General features: G+C 40.2%; 1 protein-coding gene across 1 annotated transcript in view; it reads left to right on the top strand.

Moving 5' to 3' along the window:
- Window positions 1-443: 443 nt before the first annotated feature.
- The window catches only part of MARK2 (microtubule affinity regulating kinase 2), an 86,368-nt gene continuing 66,973 nt past the window's right edge, over window positions 444-19,838 (top strand). The window contains exon 1 of the mRNA XM_053448703.1: window positions 444-997. Coding sequence (XP_053304678.1) covers window positions 926-997 — 72 coding nt within the window. The 5' untranslated portion in view covers window positions 444-925. The remainder of the gene's footprint in view (window positions 998-19,838) is intronic.

A 19,838-nucleotide genomic window follows, 5' to 3' on the forward strand; every position in this document is an offset into this window, starting at 1 on the left:
CAGGGAAATTTTCAATCCAACATTCTTTCTGCCTTTTTAGAGGTGTGTGGGGGTAGGGGGTATACTTGGGATTGCTGCCTTTTGTGTTTTGTCCTGTTAGCCTGTTGAAACAAAAATGTGTTTTGGCAAGTCAGGATGTAAAATATTTAATTTTGTCATGCTAAGCGAATTATGAACAGGGTTACTACGCTTACCTTCCCTCACTTAGCACCAGGAAAAGTTTTTGTTAGTTGCTCCTAGTAAACATATTTTGTTATAACCAGTAAACATCTGTTTATTGAAGTTCAGTTTTCATGCCATGCATTTGATTTACTGGGAAAATACCTGAGCCCTAAAGATCTGGCTATTTAGATGTGTACAGTACTGCAGTATATGTTGGTGACATAGCATTATGTGGTTGCAAAGCACAAGTCACTGTGGTGATTGCTTTGGGGAGCATAATAAATTGTAAATGAGAAGGTCTAATTCAGTGTTGCCTCTCCTTGTACTCTATTGCACAAGAAGCAGCAGTCAAAGCTTCACTCTGTCTTTTTGTAGGAAGAGGAGGAGCAGAACTGGCTTAGTTGAGGGGGTTGGGGAAACGAGAATTAACCTTCTCTCATTCTGAAGCAGGGTAGAGAGCTGCTTGCTCTCGGCTGCCGTACAGTCTTTCCAAATACTGTGATGTCAGCGACTGCCTTGCCAACAACTCTACCTGCCCTAGTGAGGAGGGGACAGGTTCTCCTCCCTTGTTGAGTGATAGTTCAGGGTGGTAACTTCCTGCTTTTGAGTTTAGTAAAGGAAGGAACAAGAGCAGGCAAGGTAGTTGTGTGTGTATAATCCCCCTTTACCAGAAAGTATTTACTGATGGAGTAAAGAGAAAGGGGAAACATTCTGGCTTTTATCAGTTTTATCTACTTGATTGGTATCTGCTGCTTGGAAAGAGATGTTGGAGGATTTGGCAGCCAAGCGTCGTGAGCTCACTGACTCCTCAACAAACCCCTTGATTGCTTGTGAGGTCTGTAACTAGTAATGAAATTTGCTGTTTGGTGAAGAGAAGGAAATGAATGCTTTGAATTGCTTAGTACCTGTTTGGCCTGAGTTTTTTCTTTTTTCTTATTGTTTCTCTATACTTAAGTTTTCTTATGTTTACGTGTGAACGCATTAAGCACACTTCTAACCTAATTTACATACTTTTGTTTTATTAAACTCCTGTTAATCCCAGTATGAACAATTACATATTAAAGTAGATGCTAGAAAATAAATTGTTCTAGTTTGCATACACTTGCATAATGTTATAAACTTGTTCAACTGGGTAGTAAATTTCTCTAATACATTTAAATTTGTATGCGTGGAGAAGATTGTAAGCTCCTGTGAGCGGGGCCCTCCTTACCTGTTGTTTCTTTAAGCTAAATTATGTTATGTTACTTGCGTTCTGTTTTACTCATTGTACAGCATTATGGAATATGTTTATAAATATAAAACCATAAATAAGTGTGGCTAGCTATTCTGTCCCCCCCCAGCTAAATTTGGTCTGTCTTGTAATGTTGCACAGGTATGGTTTTATAAGCAGAATATATTTGGAAAGTTTACTTTTTCTCTTCCATCTTCTAATGAATTATAATGTTTCCATTAGTGTTAGTGAATGTGGGCACCATTTTCTTTCTTGGTAGCAACATGAAGGTCAAAGGTACATTTTTGAACTTGTAGTTACTGTTTGCAACGCTGTGATTGCCTTGCTGTTTTTTTTTTGTGCGGGATTCTGCCAGGTACCTTAAGTCATGAGGTATTAACCATGTAAAGCTACGTGCAAAGCCGCTGCACCTTCCTTACAGGCTATGTTACTGTACTGTTTCCACCTCATCTCAGGAGGAATCTAATTAGACAGCCTTTGACACACTGCCTACTAGTCTGCCAGTTAATACTTTTCTTATATTTAATCTTACCTTCTTTCTCCATACCTCTTGAGCTGTGTTCCACCTTGCCTGTCTTGCACAAACTGGCTAATTGCACATTGTGGTATTTTGTTAGCTATTTTTCATAAAAGAAATAGTCCTGCCTGTGGTGGTCCACTTTTTACATTTTTACCGAGGTGTTTATCGCTGTTTGGTCAAAGCGCTTGTTTGCAAATGTGAAAGTGAATACTTATTTCTGCTGTTTTAAAGTATAAACTGTTTCCGCCTTTTACCTTGAAAAATAACCTCACCAAAGCAGTTCAGTAAGTGTGGGTGTGGTGTCTCCCCAGCCCTTTCTTATTACATGATCCTATTGCAAACGGCAACCTTATCTGTTTACCTTACCCACTTAACCTTTGCTGTTCCTGGCTTATGTTTGGTTGTACAGTGAACACATCCTACTTCCTCATGTACTTTTATTTGTTTTATTATATGTGAGATCAGGTGGGTTTTTTTTTCTTTTTTTCTTCCCCTCACTATATCAATCGAATTGAAATGACCATTAAAACCACAGATGTGCTGGTAAAGTGGACTACAGCAGTGAAGTATATTTTAATTTTGTTTACAACAGTCCAATAGTCATTTTATTTCTGTTTGTGATGGACGCAGATATGTCACTTAAGAAATCCTGCAAGCTATTTTATTTAAATCTGCTTTAGTGGTGTGACTGTGTTAAGTAGAAATGGTTTCTATTTGAATTTGATGTTACACTAAACCCCTTAATTCTGAAGAACGTAATAGGTTAAAGTTTCCTACAAAAATATAGTGAGCACTATGCAGAAGGAATCACCTCTAGGCCTCTCATGAGGATGTTACCCCTAGATCACCATCACATCGGATCTTAAGTGAATCTACACTGCTTCTCTTCTGGAGAACGATGCAAAAAAGTTACGCTTTTTTTTTTTTTTCTCCAAAAAAATTATTTGTGCAATTTACAGATTGACTCTTGGATCCGTGTAGGATATTTCACTTAACATTTAAACAGGGACAAGACTACTGAAATATACCGTATCGGCTCAAATATAGGCTGCACCCGAAGAAAAGGCCGCACCCTTAAATTTGGTGCTATTTTAAAGAAACATTTTTTAAAGAAAAAATACACAGTGGAATGGTAAAACAGTATTTTATCTAATGAACAGGCATAAATGTATTTTAACATTTTTGGTTAAAAAAATTTTTGGTCAGCATATGTTATATACAAACAGAAAACCAATTTTGAGGTTGCCCGGCAAGCCTGGATTTTTGATGAAATTGCTATTCCTAAGAAGAACCAATCCATTTACATGTCAGAAGAATAGCATGATTTGTTCTCTTATTAGTGTATCAATTACAATCAGACATAAGTGGGGTCATTCCAATGGGTGAGAACATTAGGAAACATTTGAGAGGTTGTGGTTAAAAAACACTGACCATGAATAAACACTTTCTTCACTGTACAGAAATGTTTTATCATATAGTCAGACGGGTTTGTTTCTCCACACAGAACATATCTTGATGGGCATACCCCCCATGTAACATTGTGAGGATGTGTAATTGTTTTTGGTCTTTTCCACCATTTTGAGGAGATTAAGCTGCAGATCCCTAATCAATTCAATTATCTACAATTAATCTTATGCCTGCTATAGCTATACCTGGGATTTTTCTGAATTGATCAAATAATGAACAAACTCAATTTGTATTGACAGTTGCCCAGTTTTACATTAATCGATCAATTGTGATCATTCAACTGTAGGCCAGTCCTGTGATGGTGGTGTGGGTTCCCCCCCACAGGGTTACAACATTTAAACCAAACCTGTTCACCGCCTGACACCATAAATTTACTCTGTCACCACCAAGTTCTAGGCTTCAGCAACCCTCTGATCTCAAATTATAGAACAAAGCCATTTAGCCAAAAAGGTGTATTGTCCTAATTAGAAAAAAAAATGGTAACATGACAATCTCAGAAAGTTGACTTTGGGCACAAAGAACTGATGAATTTTATATTTGATCTGAGTAAAATGGTCACAACATGATGGTCAAACGGCAAACATTCAAAACGGTATTAAAGAAAACAAGCCTTAAACACAGAACTATACTGTACCAAAGTAAAATACATGGCATTTTTATAGGAATTGCCTTTCTTTGTCTCTAGGTGATGCCCATTTGGTGGCACGTGTGAAAATATAGCCCAGGGACTTTGATGCTCTTGAAGGGATGGTCTAAATGTGCCATTTAGGTTGGTGGTATAGAAATGGGCAAATTAATATGGAAGGGGTGGTAATTTGCAAAATGTATGTGAAAAATGTAAAAGTGACAACACAGTTATATGCAATAAAGTGATGGCTGGAGTGTCCCTTTTAATAAGCTGTAAATCCTGACTGCAAACTCTTGCTTTATATTTTAAGATGTACCTTGTACATTATAACATTTATCACACCCCACATGTTACAAACGTATAGCTACCAAGCATCCTCTGTTTACATGTGAGGTAGTTTACCCATTCTTATTACTCAGACCCCATTGTATGCACACAGAATATATTCATGAGTCTGCTATTAAAACCTAACCGTATTCCTAACATCATAACATAAGTTGTTTCCCTTTAGTGACTCCAATGCCTGTATGACTTTACGCGTATGTTCATGTTTATAAAACATTACGAAAGGGGCCTGGCCAGGTTCCTACAGAACATAGTGGGATCTGCTGTAAGGTTTTGTGTTTTTTTTTTTTCCCTAGTATACATGCAAGATTCCTTGGCTATAGATTTTTTTTTGCATATAGATGTTTTTCATAGTGTGTGGTAATAATTGTTTGGTTCAAATGTGCATCTAAAAACATCTGAGCCCTTTAAAGATGGGATGTGTCAGGAGGGTGGGAATATTCTCTTGGGTAAAGTGATTCAGTGTTTTTCCTGCCCAGCCAGTTAGGGTGGAAAGGCCTGGCCCTATTTATTTACCTGCGTGTGGACTGTTATGTCCCTTAATACGCATCATACACTTCCTGTTGAGTATGTAACAGAAGACAATGATACCCCTGGTGGATTAGGACTATAGCCCTATCTGTGATCCTGGAAAGGAATTGGTAAAGCTGATTCTCTGATGCTGGCAATAGGTTAGCAGAGGTGGTCACCTTCAGCAAGAGCACACAGGTGCCAGCTGAATTCTGGAAATGTAGCCAGATGTGGCTATATATGGCTCTTAAATCTGTTAGCTGTGTTCTGCTTCTAGTGGACAACAAGCTACTGTCCAAAAGTTTCAGGTGGATGAAGGGAGGCAGGAGCATAACGTCCATGACTGCCAAGGTGAAGGAGGGGTGCTTGGCAAAGGTAAAAGGTATTCATTGTGCTGTGTCAGGGAACACTTAGAGCCAGATTTAAAAAGCAAGTTACCATGTAAGCTTCTCATTGCCCTTTGCTGGATATTGTTTGCTGTGATGCTAGTAATAGCCTACTGGAGCATTTTGCTTATTCCTGCCCCAGATGTTAGCTAGCCAGAAGGCCTCTGAAGGGCCTCAGAGGACAGAATAGCTACATGGAAAAACAAAGCGCACGGTTTTACAAAAGCAACTTACAGGATTCAAGGAGGTTACTCTTTTTAACTTGCACCAGGGCAAAGGGTGATGCTCATGAGAGAACAGAGTTTATAGAGTGGATTTTTGGGGGAGTCTTCTATGGAATATTGACTGTGGTTTTGAATAAAATGGTAGACATGAGTCTAAATTACATTGATATGCCAATTACTGTTATCAAGAATTGGTTCTAATGTTGACAAGAATGTGGGTGTGTATTCCCATCTTTGGAACCACACTGTTTTCTCTGATCCTGGTGGTGGTACAGATCTTCAAGGAAGGTTTGGTGATCTTGTGGCTCCACATTGCCCAAGGAGGGTGAGGATGTCTGCCTTTTCTTCTACCTGCATGGCAGAAGTTGTAAACTTAAATGTTTGCCTATCGGGATAAATGAAGCGTACCGAGGGGGGTCTGATTGTAAAAGGGAGCATGTATAGAGTTTGCAGGAGAGCTGTGATTTTTAACTCCTTGACTTTGTACATTGTGACAGTCCAACCTCAGACATAAGCAATCTGGAGGTGGAGCCCTTAAATTTGTTTGTTAAAAATGCATAAACAAGTAACCAGTACGACTGAGCAAATGGATTTGGAAGATACATCTATGGGGAAAGGCCACTGGAAAATGCATGGTGGGTCACAGACTCGGAATAGTTTAGGAGAACACAGACTTATTGGGACACAGATCAGAGGGATTATGAGACTGAGGGTTTTTTGTATGCAGTATTTTGATGTATTTGCTAAGAGTTTCTAAATGTTTTTCAGATCATTGACTTAACTGTAGAGGTCCAACCCCAATGAGCTTCTGGTACAGGAAGAGCTTTGTTTGCCCTGTGTAATGTATAGTTTAATCTGCGCGAATTCTTCATGTAAAGTTAATGTAAAATTGAGACCTTTTTTATATATTTTTTTGTGAATTCAGTCATTTGTGTTAATGCTAGACAGATTGTATTGAATTGTGATTGCTGGGTTGCAGTCCTCTTCGATACCGGTCTCTCCTCACTTATCCTAAGATCAGGTGAGTACCTGTGAGATGGAAAGCTGGCTCTCCTGGCCTCAAGATTGAGGAAGTACTGGAAGCCAGAGGTACTGCATTCGATGTTCCCTGGTCATGTGTGACAGGGCACTTACTGTGTGGGGGCACAATTGCACGCCTCTTGCACCTCTAACCCGTTGCTGCACTTTTTATTTTTTCTCACCAGATTTTCATAATCGATTAGTTGGCCGGTTTTATTTTTCGATGAATCGGATAAAAAATAAATGTTTTGTTTATTTAAAATTTAATGAACAAACTGGATGTTAAAAACAGCTGAAAAAAAAACTTTGAGAAAAATGTATTTCTTTTTTTTATTTCCCAGCCTGCCCCTCCAGATATGCCTTATACCCCCTATATGCCAGAGTGCCCTCTGATATGTCTTATACCACTGATATGCCACTCTGCCCCCCAGATCCCTTGGTGTCTAGTAGGGGCAGCCGGTGAACATCTGCGTGATATGCACAGACAAACCTCTGCTGCTGGCTGGCACTTTCACTGGAGTAGCGCTGATTGTCTGCGCGCATTGTGCAGACCCCCACCGGCTGCCAGAGGGGGGGGGTCCGCCTCTTTAGCAGCCGGTGAACCTTGTGCATTGCGCGCAGACAACCGCCGCCGCTGCTGGAATGTCCGCCAGGGCTTCTATGGTGGAGCACCAAAAGGCCACGTCACGCTGGTGCTCCATCACAGACGCCTGCCGCCTGTCAGAGAGAAGGATCCGGGTCTCCTGCAGCGCTGCGGGAGATTTGGATCTTAGTGTTATCAGAGCTCTATTCGAGGTCAGATTATAAGACAGGGTATCTTTCAGAGCATTTGCTCTGAAAAAATCCTCATCTTATATTCGATAAAATCGATTTAACTAATCGATAATGAAACTCGTTGACAACTATTTTCATTATCGATTTATCGCTGTTATCGATTCGTGTTGCAGCCCTACTTTAATATGCCCCGACCTATGAATGGTGGTGGTGAGTGTTTTGGTTCTTAAAATACCAGCAATGGACTTCTTTTTTTGTGTAACATATGTATCTTATAGTGTTAGTGGACCTGAGGGGAGGGTGCCTCTTGATCACTACCATTTTTTAACACTTAAGTGCAATTCCTTTTGTGGAGAACCCTAGAAGATCTGGCTCTCCCTAGGCTTTGCCTAAAAGATGAAGATTGGGGACTTAGTTGCCACTGTTGCCCTACAGCGGATGACCGAGAAGCACGAACCTTGGGGTTCAAAAGAAAACACATTGGTCTCCCTTCAAGCACCTTCTGTGCTCTATTCCTGTATTAGTTGGCAGGGCTGAAAAATCTAAGATGTGGGAGGTAGTGATTCAGACTGAGCTGTAAAAGGTTTGAGACAATATTTATCATAGTAAGAAAACTATTAACCCCTGAATTATCAACCCCTGAGTTATGTCTCAGTAATTAGTTGGTCCCCCCCCCAAGATCTTTTTTTTTTTTTCTTTCTCAAAAGCAAGAATCTTTCCCTACTTCTAAGGCTCTAAATTATACGCATCTAAGGATAAGGGGAAACCAGTCAATATTGGCTGGGTGCTGGGGTTTATAGTGAGAAGCATTAGTAGCAGAAAGGAGATCATTCTAGCAATTTACAGATCTATGTACAGACATCAGTTACATAGAATATTGTGTGCAGTTCACGCAGTGGCCACATCTCTAAAAGAATATTGATGTTTTTGAGAGTTTAGCGGTATGGCTACTAAAACTGGTTTGCAGGATGAAAACGAAGCCTATGGCTATACTGAAACTAAGGCTAGACCAAGGACTGATCAAATATTGCATCTTTATGCCAAAACACCCCCCCGCCCGGTTGTCAAGCCAGCGAACTGGTGATGAGTGAAATGTGGCTACGATGGCTTTTCTGTTTCACCTTACCGGTAAAATCTTTGAAAATTAAATGGACCATTTTATTAACATTTTAAACTTTATACGTGCTTTAACGACTGTGACTTAGGGGATATGTCATAAATCCTTAACCCTACCCTGGACTCCCCTCCCTGGGTGGTCCGATCCAATGTGGCAGGTCTAATTCAGTTGTTACATTCTGAAGGAATTTAAATGAAAAACGGAAATTTGGGCATTTACTTCCAGCTATGTCATTACCGACATCGCCAGGGAATCATCTTGTTACAGGAGGGACTTGTGGGGTCTGTGGAGACCCCAATAGTCTCCTACAATAGTATTTCACAATACAATATGTGATCAGTCAGCCTGTGTGCAGGTATGATGCAGCTCTGCACTCAGCGAGCAGAGGGCCCCCCACATGATTCCCCTGATTGCTGTAGAGGGGGACACCACTGGAGAACCCCCTGACTGCTGTGCTGGGGAACCCTGACAGGTGATGTGCTAATATGGATCCTGGTGGTCATAAAAGCCCCCAAGCTGGATCTTAATCTATAGTGCGCTGACCTCTAATACAGCCGTGAAAATACGAAAAACAAAACAATAAAAACTAAAATATACATATAAAGGAAAAAAAAAACAAGTGTTTTGATATATATTAAGGGTATATGATTTTTTTATTCTTACCACATAGTTTAGATGAGGTTGCTGGGGGGGCACTGGTTGCATAAAACATGGAAGACCCTGTGCAAAAGCCCAGCATAGTATGTGTCACAGAAGTCCCACACAGCCACGGGATTTATTGGTTCTCACCTTGATGTTAAGGGTGGGTGTGAAAGAATCAATGGTAAAGACCAGCCGCATGCTCACTCGCCACTATCCCTGCCGGGCCAGGAGCACCTACACCTTAACCCCAAATCTGTTTTATTCAATTCCACCGAGTTCTGTTTAAGCTCTATAAAAGTACCTAAGAAGGCTTCGGTAACCCCCTGATCTGCTCAAATTCTGTAAAAACCCAATTTAGTAAAAATAAAACTTCCCAAATTAGAACGTGTAAACACCGGCTATCCCCTAAAGCTATAAGTTAAAATTTAGAGCACAATGACGGTACTGCTTAATTTATATTTAATCAGAAATCAGAAGTAAAATAACCTATGAGTCCCTTGTCAGAATGATGTTCCAGGAAATTCAGATTCCTATTCTCAGGTTTCCACTCTCATTCACCCGTTTGGTGTCACAGAGGGAAGGCAGTGTGTAACCAGACTCTTACGACACCACTAATGAGCTCAGTCATAAAACCCATCAGCAAACTGAAATTTTAATACTTATTTTGATGTTATGGTACCTTGTACGATAACGCGGGGGGGGGGGGTCGCGTCCCTCATGTTGTTACAAGCGTTTAGGTGCCAAAAACGCCCCCATCTACCTGATAGCTAGATGACCTGTTATTTCTTAGGCCCTGTTTAAACTCGTCCTGTAACGTGTCATATCCTTTTAGAGGTCACACTGAGCGCACAAACATCTTCATGTTATGATCATAACTCTGACAATGCTAGATAATGCGGCCCCTCAAGGATTTTATGGCATCCTTTAAAGAAGCACCGCTTGGATGCTCTTCATTATCTGCTAACTTTATGTTGGGGTCTGGCCAGGATTCCTGAGAACATTTATGGCATGATGTGGCCCAAGAAAAAAAATATTTAATCTTCTTAATGCAAGATGCCTTATTAACCCTTAAACATCGACATTTTGCATGACAGTCCTGCTTTTTGTAAATGTGTGAATACAACTACGCTTTACTGCAGGTGATGCCAAAGACGATGGAAATTTTTCCAAACTCAAAATACTTGAATGTGCTTATAAATGTTTTTATGAATCCACTACATGGGAAAAATGTAATCTAATTGTGAAAATTGTAATAATGCTTCCATGTTTAAATGTGTGTGTGTGTGTGTGTATATATATATATATATATATATATATATATATACATATATATATATACACATACATATATATTATATATATATGCATGCATGCACGCATCTGTCTTCCCCAACATATTTCCCATCTGGATTGAGTATCTCATCTATGTTCTGCTTTGCTAATGTGGACTGAAACGTGTAGACACATTATATACCACCAGGTCCATAAAAATTTTGGACGCTAACACCGTTTTTATAACTGGCTCTGTGTGCCACGGCAATGGATTTGAAATAAAGCAGCCAATGGTTGAAGGGGCAGACTTCAACTTTTGTTTGAGGGGATTTACATTCACATAGGACATTTTACCAATTTTTAACACCCCCCCCATTTTCAGGGGCTGAAAAGTAATTGGGCAGACAAGCAAAATTATCATTCTTATTACTTGGTTGAAAATCCTTTGCAGTGGGTGATTGCCTGAACCATGGAACCCACGCCAAATTCTGGGCTTCTTCTGTAGTGATGCTTTGCCAGATCCTTAATGCAGCTGTCCACTGTGCCCTATTGTGGTGTGGTACAGCCAAAATTAGGAAAATTGTCACTGTCCAAATATTCATAGACCTGACTGTATCAAGTAGAGATAACAATGGAGAACAAAATTCCACAATGATATACAGAACATGCATATATAAATGAATAGACTATGTATACTGCATTATATGGATTTATATGTATTGCACTTTATCGGGCAGAATATGTAGCATGTTCTCAACAGGAGAGAATACAATATTGGTATGAACGTTAACAAGATACAAAGGATGTTGGTGGAGGACGGTCTGTTTAAAAAGCTATATTTAAATAGCTAATATTTTTTAAAATTGAATTTATAATGTTGAGTTATAATCAGTTTAGCAACCTATTGAAAATGGAAAATTGGTACTTATGACTGTTTAGTGTGGGCAAATGACAGGTCACTGAAGTGGGCCTCTGGGATTGTTTATCCATTCTTCCAGCAATACAAATAATATGAACTCTACAATGTGTCTGCAAACTAGATAAGACCAGTTTCAACAGCTGCTTAATGAAAATCAAGACAAACAGGTTTTGCAAACCAGACAGTATTACTGTTTCCCCAGTATAATTTTATTTGTCTGACGTTGTTTTAACCCCTTAATGACAAAGCCCATACATGTACGGGCTCAAAATGCATTGTTTTCAATGGGTTTAGGGACCGCCCATTGTCCTTAAGGGGTTAAAAATGTGCTCATGGATTTTTTTTTCGCCCTCAAATCTGAAAATATTCTAGAGAAGAAGTGCAAAATCACAAACTCAAAGTATATAATCTGTTCGAAACAAAAAATCTCTAAATGGAGAAAAAATATTGGTGGGAATTCTCCTTTTCATTTTGTCCTTTTATGAAGCCGAAAGCTATACTTTAACCAAAAATATGTGGACACTCTGGACATAATTGAGTTTATATATGTTAGCAACATCCATTGCTAACAGGTTTAAAAAAATCAAGCACATAGGCAACCATCTCAATAGACACAAATGATGGTAGAATGGGTCATACTGAAAAGCACAGGACCTTAACCCCTAAACAATTGACATGCATGGCATGAGGTTAAACAGGATCTAAGATCGCTTTCTTCTCCCACTTGAGGCATTCGGCAACACTGAAAACTGCAACAGTCTGATTACGCCGTGGAGCATCAACGTGCGTCGTATTAAAATAGGGGAATGGCCACCTAATTTAACAGAAGTTAGGAGATCGCCTCCTAAGCTTAAATGGTGTTGCTGAAATGCCCTGATATCGCTCTCCAGGGAGCAGTCACAAGTGCAATAGAAAGGAATGAAGGAATTTTGCCTCACAGGATGGCGGCGCCCATTAAAATTAAAAAGTTCCCAACCTCCAGAGTATTCTGAGCTCCTACTACAGGTTGAATACAGCTACTGCATCGAACCATAAGACTCATGGAGCGGAGTTTACAAATTGTGATTAGTAAAATAAAAAAAAAAAATGTGGTAACATTTAAAAACAGTTTCCCAATCATGTTGCCATCAGGGGAAACGTCCAATTCCAACTGTAAAAAAAAAAAAAAAAATGTATGAAGTTTTGTTATGAGCAAGTACTAAAATTAGCACTATATCTTCACAAAAATCTGGTCACTGAATGAGTTAAAATTAGGGATGCACCGATAAATTATTTCTAAACTCAGGACAATAATTATAACAGTATAGCAGTTTTTTCACTAGCTTTTGTAGATGAGCAAAAGATTTTTCAAATAGAAGTCAAATAGATTTTCACCATTTTTTATAGACGCACTCACTGGCCACTTTATTAGGTACACCTTGCTAGTAGTGGGTTGGACTCCCTTTTGCCTTCAGAACTGCCTTCAGTCTGTGGCATATTTTCTACAAGGTGCTGGAAACAATACTCAGACCAGCCTGTCTGGTACCAACAACCATGCCATGTTCAAAGTCACTTAAATCCCCTTTCTTCCCCATTCTGATGCTCGGTTTGAACTTCAGTAAGTTGTCTTGACCACATCTACATCCCTAAATACATTGAGTTGCTGCCATGTGATTGGCTGATTAGCTATTTATGTTAAGCAATTGAACAGGTGTAACTAATAAAGTGGCCAGTGAGTGTATAACACATGCATATACACACCTGTTCCTTAGCAGGTCTACTAATTAGGTAAATACAGCCTGAAATGAACAACACATGACTTATTACACAGTGTTATGGTTTATTAAACAAAAATAAACCAAAATGGAGAAGCAATGTGTGAAAAAGTAAATACCGTATTTGCTCGATTATAAGACGAGGTTTTTTTTCAGAGCAAATGTTCTGAAAAATACCGCTCGTCTTATCGAGGTTGTCTTCTAATTAGACCTCCAAAAAAATGTCTGCTGGGGCCAGGCTGCTTACCGGTGCTTTGGTCCCAAGCAGCGTCTCTTCTAATAGCAGCAGGAAGCTAGCAGAGTGTCACATAATTTGGCCTCCCCCCACCTTCCTCTGGGGGCGGGGCCAGAGAAGTTGCTCGCACAGCTGGGCCCCTGCAGAAGTCTGCGAGTGGGAGATCTGCAGTTCAGGTAAGGGGGTGGGGTTTGAGCGTGTGTGTGTGTATGTGTGATTAATGGAATGAATGAGTATTTAAGTGTGTGTGTGTGTGTGTGTGTGTGTGATAGCATGGATGTGTAAAGGGGGTGGGGGTGGTAGCATGGCATAGGGAGGCTGTACTCAAACTCCTGTCATCCCCAGGTTCCAGCATGTACTGGCTGCCTTGGCTTGGCTATATCTCCAGAAATGCCTTTTAACCCCCCTATATGCCACTCTGGCATATAGGGGGTTAAAAGGCATATCATGGGGCAGAGTGGCATATAGGAGGGCATAAGACATTTCTGGAGGCAGACTGGCATATAGAGGGTTAAAAGGCACATCATGGGGCAGAGTGGCAAATAAAGGGGGATTAAGGCATTTCTGGGGGCAGAGTGGCAACCTTGGGGGCAGATGTGCATAACTGGGGGAGCAGGTTGGCAAATAAAAGGAAATAAAAAAATATATATTTTTCTCAATCATAGCTTTTATTAAATATGAAAAAATTGTTTACATGAATTGATATTTACTAGTAAAACTTTTTTTCCTATAGGGTCGTCTTATATTCAGGCTTTTTGTTTTTTTTTCCTAAATTAATATTTAGATTTTGGGGGGTCGTCTTATAATCAGGGTCGTCTTATAATCGAGCAAATACGGTACACCTTATGATTCAGTAGCTGGTAGAACCACCTTTACCAGCAATAACTTGAAGTAATCGTATTCTGGATGACTTTGTCTCTTACATCATTGTGGAGGAATTTTGGCCCGCTCTACTTTACAATGTTGCCTTGGTTCATTGAGGTTTGCAGACTTTTGTTTATGTACAGCTCCCAAGGTCCCACCACAGCATTTCAATAGGATTGAGGTCTGGTTTTTGAATGGTCTATTGCAGTGATGGGCAACCTTTTTGGCGTGGTGTGTCAAAAATCGGCAAAAAATCGAGCATAACTCGCGTGGTGTGTCACTTCGACAAAAAAACATAATTTTGCGCAATTTATAGTTTAAACTACAAAAATATATAATTGTATTTAATAAACCAAAAACAAATTATTTAACATACCTGCTTAGTAACTTCTTTGTTCATCAGTCGATTTCGTATGTTGCCCTTGATATTATTGAACTTGTTTGGGGTGCCATGAACCAGGGCTGTGGAGTCGGCTGCTTCCAGCTCCACAGCCCTGCCGTGAACTGAGATAAGTGAGGGGGAGGGCGAATTATTTAACTAACCTGCCTATTAGTGACTTTTTTGTTGCTGAATTTCATTGGCTAAATCTTCAATTGAAGGTTGGTATTTTGTACACTTCAGGCCCAAGCAAGCGCTACTAACCTCATCTGTCAATCTGTTTCTTTTGTTGGTTTTGATATTATTTAATGCTGAGAATAAGGTCTCACAAAAGTACGTAGAAGGAAAAATTGTGAGTAAAGCTGTTGCTATATTTGTCAGGGTGCTAAAAGTGTCTGGTAGTCTGTTCCAGGCACTCCAAATTTCCTGTTCGTAGTGGCACTCATCTTTATTCTCCAAGCGGCCCCTTTCCAGATTCTCAAGCTTTGACCTCAAGTCGACAAACACCTGAGCCCAGATGCTGTCTTGAAATTCTGCAAGCTGCATCTCCAAATCATCTATTTGCATCCATTGGAAACCATTTAATTCCAAACTATTGTAGACTACTACATCAGGATACTTAATTATTTTCATGGTCTGTTCTAGGCTTCTAAATTGACTAAATCTATCAGTAAACTGGTCAAGTAACAAGTCTAAAACATGCTGGTACTTCATATGCAAGAGTTCCACTTCATTTCGTACAGCTGCAAAATGCTTTTGTACTCGAGGAAAATACTTTTTAAAACACGTTTTAGTTTCTACATCTCGCTTGAAAATTTTTACTTTACTTTCAAAAGCTTTTATGTATCCAAACATAACATCAATACTTTTGCCAAAACCTTGTACTTTTAAGTTCAGTTAATTAACATGAACAGAGAGATCTGTAAAAAACATCAGGGTGTTGACCCACTTATCATCATTGAGCTAAGGAAAGTTTCCCAGATCCTTCTCTTCAAGAAATACCTTAATTTCTTCAAAGCACTCCACAAAGCGCTCAAGAACCTTGCCTCGGCTCAGCCATCTTACATTGTACATCAGCAGTCCACTGTAGGTGGAATCAACCTCCTGTAAAAGTGCTGAAAATTCTCGCTCCAGGACTCCTGGGCAGACAGCAGCAGCGCCTCCACGATCACCGCGATCGTGGTGATGTGGGGGGCGTTTTTTGGAGGCGACGTACCTGGTACGTCCCGGTCTACCGGTGACCAGTAACCAGGAAGTACCAGGTACGTCCCGGTGCTGAAGGGGTTAATTGATGTTGTACGTTTGTGTTCAGTCTCATTATTCGGTCTTTTATGATATTTCTACTGAGTGCTAACTCAGATATTCTCTTAATAATTGCATCTTTATTCTGCATATCGTGAAATAGAACTGGCGCACATCTTAGGAGAGTTTCTTAAATAAATTCTCCCTCATTAAGCGCTTTTCCATGCTGAGCTATGGAGTGAGCAATGCTCAAACTTGCAGAGTTTAAATTTGTAGAGCCTTTTATAAATTTAAGGATGGAGTTAGATTGGCTCTTATAAAGGTGTAGCTTCCTGGAAATGTATTCCCTCCTTTCATCCTCACTTTTTTCCAAGAGCTGGGAATGATTAGTTTCAAAATGTCTAATTATATTCCACGTTCTGCTTACTACCGTTTCAGTACATAGAACGCAAAATGATCTGCCATTTTTTTCTATAATGCCATACATCTCGCTCCATGTCTCTTGAAAGGGTCGGCCACTGCTACTACCACTCCCTTTACTTAACCTTTGTTTTTTTATTTTTTGGGTGCTCCATCAGTGGGCCAGTGACAGCAGATAGAATTATAGAAAGCTTGTTAGGCTAGTTAACCCCTAATTGGCTAACACAACCTCCCCCTCACTTATCTCAGTTATTGTGGGCAATTACAAGTCCATGGCACCCCAATAGTTGCTGCTAATGGCGCTCACAGTTCCCCCCGGCACTCCGCTGTTCCCTGCTGTGGTGCGGTCGTAACCGGAAGTCCCAGGAGTAGACTCTCTGTGCCGGAGTTCAGGCCTACAGACAAAAGGGGTTGAAACTTTTATTACTTTTATTACTACATGACTACAACTCCCAGCATGCCTGTATAATGGACATAATGGAAACTTCAACAAAACTTTTAGCCATTAATGCATCACAACCATCTTAGCTCTGCGTCACCAAATGAACACCTCATCACAGATAATAAAATGCATACAGCTGCATATAACTAAACTGAGTACCTCTTGGTGTGTGAAGGCCTGTGAAACCAAAGGGGAATAGCATACTGTATAATGAATCAAGAATTGAGTTCCACAAACTCTGAGCCAACATCTACGTTTCCTTTTTAATAATATATTCAGATTGAAATAAGAGTAAATAACACAATACCTTTTTCCTCTCACTGATTTCTAGGCCTAGAAAGTTTTGTCCTCTGAAGTGACCACAAAATCTGGATAAATAAAAATTACAAAGTTCTATTTAACCCTACAGCAATTAAAGTGCCAGGAAACAGATGACCAAACACATATCAGGACAGGCTCTGCCACACTTATACCCAAACACATACTCCAGGACAGGCTCTGCTGCCACATGGACCCCCACATCAGGATGGGATAACCTACTAATATTATTAATTATATACTACTACTAGTATAAAAATGCTTTCCACATTGCTCTGTTGTTTGTGTGTATTGCCTCTTGTGTATTTGTGCCCCCCCAGCCACCCTCCTTTGTGCATTTTTGCTATACACTGTATTGATTTATCTGATGCCCCCAGCCAGCCCCCCTCCCTTGTGTATTGATTTATTTGATGCCCCCAGCCAGCCCCCCTCCCTTGTGTATTGATGCACCAACCCCTTGTAATGGTTATTATAATGGCCCCCATACCCATGTGTATTAACCCCTCCTCCAGTGAGATCTGGTGTACTTACTCTAGTAGTGCATTACTTCTAATAAAACATTACATTTGAAGACCCTTCTGCTTATGAACTATTTCTTTAAATTAATTACTTTTTTGAAGGTCTTCGTTTTTCTGCCTCAACACCGCTGCTCTCTTGCTCTTCTACCGCGTGCTCTCTGTCACAGCATCTGTTCCGTAAGTGCCCGCCCCCTTGAGCATCTTCAAAGGGGCGGGACGAAGAGCCTCAATGATTGGCATGCCGGCAAGCCATTAAGCGGCCAGCGGCTGACAGTTTCAAACTGCTTCACTGTCAGGCGGCGGCGGCACACTAAGATTCTTTAATCCTCGGCGGGCTTGCAGGTCCTGCGCGTGTCATCCCAACTGGCTACGCGTGTCAGCACTGGTCTATTGCAACAACTTGATTATTTTCTTTTTCAGCCATACTGTTGTAGAGTTGCTGGTAAGTTTGGGATCATTGTCCTGTTGCATGACCCAATTTCGGTCAAGCTTTAGCTATCGGACAAATGGCCTCACGTGTGACTCTAGAATACTTTGGTATGCAGAGGTGTGTTGATGGTTGACTCAATAACTTCAAGGTTCCCTCTAAGACGCTGTTTTTTTCCCCGGTGTGTGTATAATTGCTTTTTTAGTCTCCATAACTAGTATCTCCCACTTCCCTTATTAATTTTGTGCTCCACTTTTTCTGCCCAGAATTGTACTGCATATTCAAGATGAGGTCTTACTATTGGCCTGTAAAGAGGCAAGATAATATCCTCCTCCCATGAATCAATACATTGTGTCATCAGCAAAAACTGTCACATGGCTCTCAATGCAGTTTGGGAGATCATTTATAAAAAAATTAGAAAAGCGGACCTGGGACAGACCTCTGTGGCACTCCACTTAATACCTGCATACAGTCTGAGAAACATCATTCACAAGCGCTCTCTGCATTCTATCTTTTAGCCAGTTTCCGATCCAAATACAGACATTTGCCCCTAAGCCTATTTCTGTTAATTTGTAGAGTAGCATTTTATGTGGAACTGTATCAAATGCCTTAGCAAAGTCCAGATCACATCCACAGCCGCACCCAGATCTATATTTTTACTAACTTCTTCATAGAATGCCAATAGGTTGGTTTGACAAGACCTGTCTTTCACAAATCCATGTTGACTTCTACTAATTGGATTCTGGATCAAGATATGTTCTTGAATGTATAAGTTTTTAGCAACCCTTCAAATAATTTCCCCAATACCGATGTTAAACTTATTGGCCTGTAATTGCCCAGTTGAGATTTTGATCCCTTTTTAAATACAGGCACAACATCTGCATTGCGCCAATCTATTGGAACGATGCCTGAACTGAAAGAATCCCTAAAGATCAGTAATGGTTGGGCCAGAATCAGGCTTAGCTCCTTAAGTACCCGGTGTATGCAATCCGGTCCAGGGGCCTGTCTAACTTAACATTATTTAATTGCTTGAGCACCTTTCTTGCGTCGGCCAATCCCATGTTTGCTGTAATGGTTCCTTAAAATTAGCCAGCAGGGGCTCCGTCATTGGTTCTTCCTTGGTATAAACAGAAGAAAAGTATTTAAGATGTCTGATTTCTCTCTGTCCTCGCTAACCAAGTTTCTGGTTTCAGATAAACAACCAAAATTCTCAATCTTTAACTTTTTTACATTTACAAAATGGTTTTACACTCCTTGGCAATTAGTTTCTCATTTTCCAGTTTAGCCATTTTAGTCGCCTTTTTTGTAGGCTTTGTTGGCATCTTTGAATGCCATAAATGATACTGATCTCTCGCTTTTATAATGCTTAACCCCTTCAATCCCAGGGGTTTTTGGTACCTCAAAGCCCAGAGCAATTTTACCATTTTTGCGGTATGTCAGTCTCCCGTGCAGCGGCAGGGATGTGTCCCTGACGCTGCACGAAGGGCTGGACGTACCGGGACGTCCATAGGGGTTTCTTAGTGGGCGTTTTTTGGACTTCCCGGTACGTCTATAGGAGATTGAAGGGGTTAAATGCCAATTGTTTGTGCCTTATTTCCTGTTTTACTTTCCTGGTAAACCACACTGGTTTTGATTTGCTTCTTTTGTATTTGTTTCCCATAGGTATATATTGGGATGTGTAATTTTGCAATGTGTGCTTAAAGGTATTCCATTTATCCTGAATAAATCATAAGGTGTAATATATGTTGTTCATATGTCATGTGTTCATCTGAGGTCGTATTTACCAAATTTTTTAGACCTGCTAAGAAACAGATTATGTGCTGCTTGCTGTTTCTCTAGCTTCTGTGTGCTCTAAATGTTAGCTTTATGTTGACTACATTTTTGCTCAAGGAGGGTTATCTACTGGGCAGAGTTCGTCCTTTTATTTGTTTTTCTCTTGGCCTTTTTCTTCTATTGCACCAAAGAAATAGAGGCACCAGGTCTGCCAGAATTGTAAAGGGACTTTAAATGACCCCAGTAAAA

Source organism: Spea bombifrons, chromosome 10, assembly GCF_027358695.1.
Source record: "Spea bombifrons isolate aSpeBom1 chromosome 10, aSpeBom1.2.pri, whole genome shotgun sequence".
Classification (NCBI taxonomy): domain Eukaryota; kingdom Metazoa; phylum Chordata; class Amphibia; order Anura; family Pelobatidae; genus Spea; species Spea bombifrons.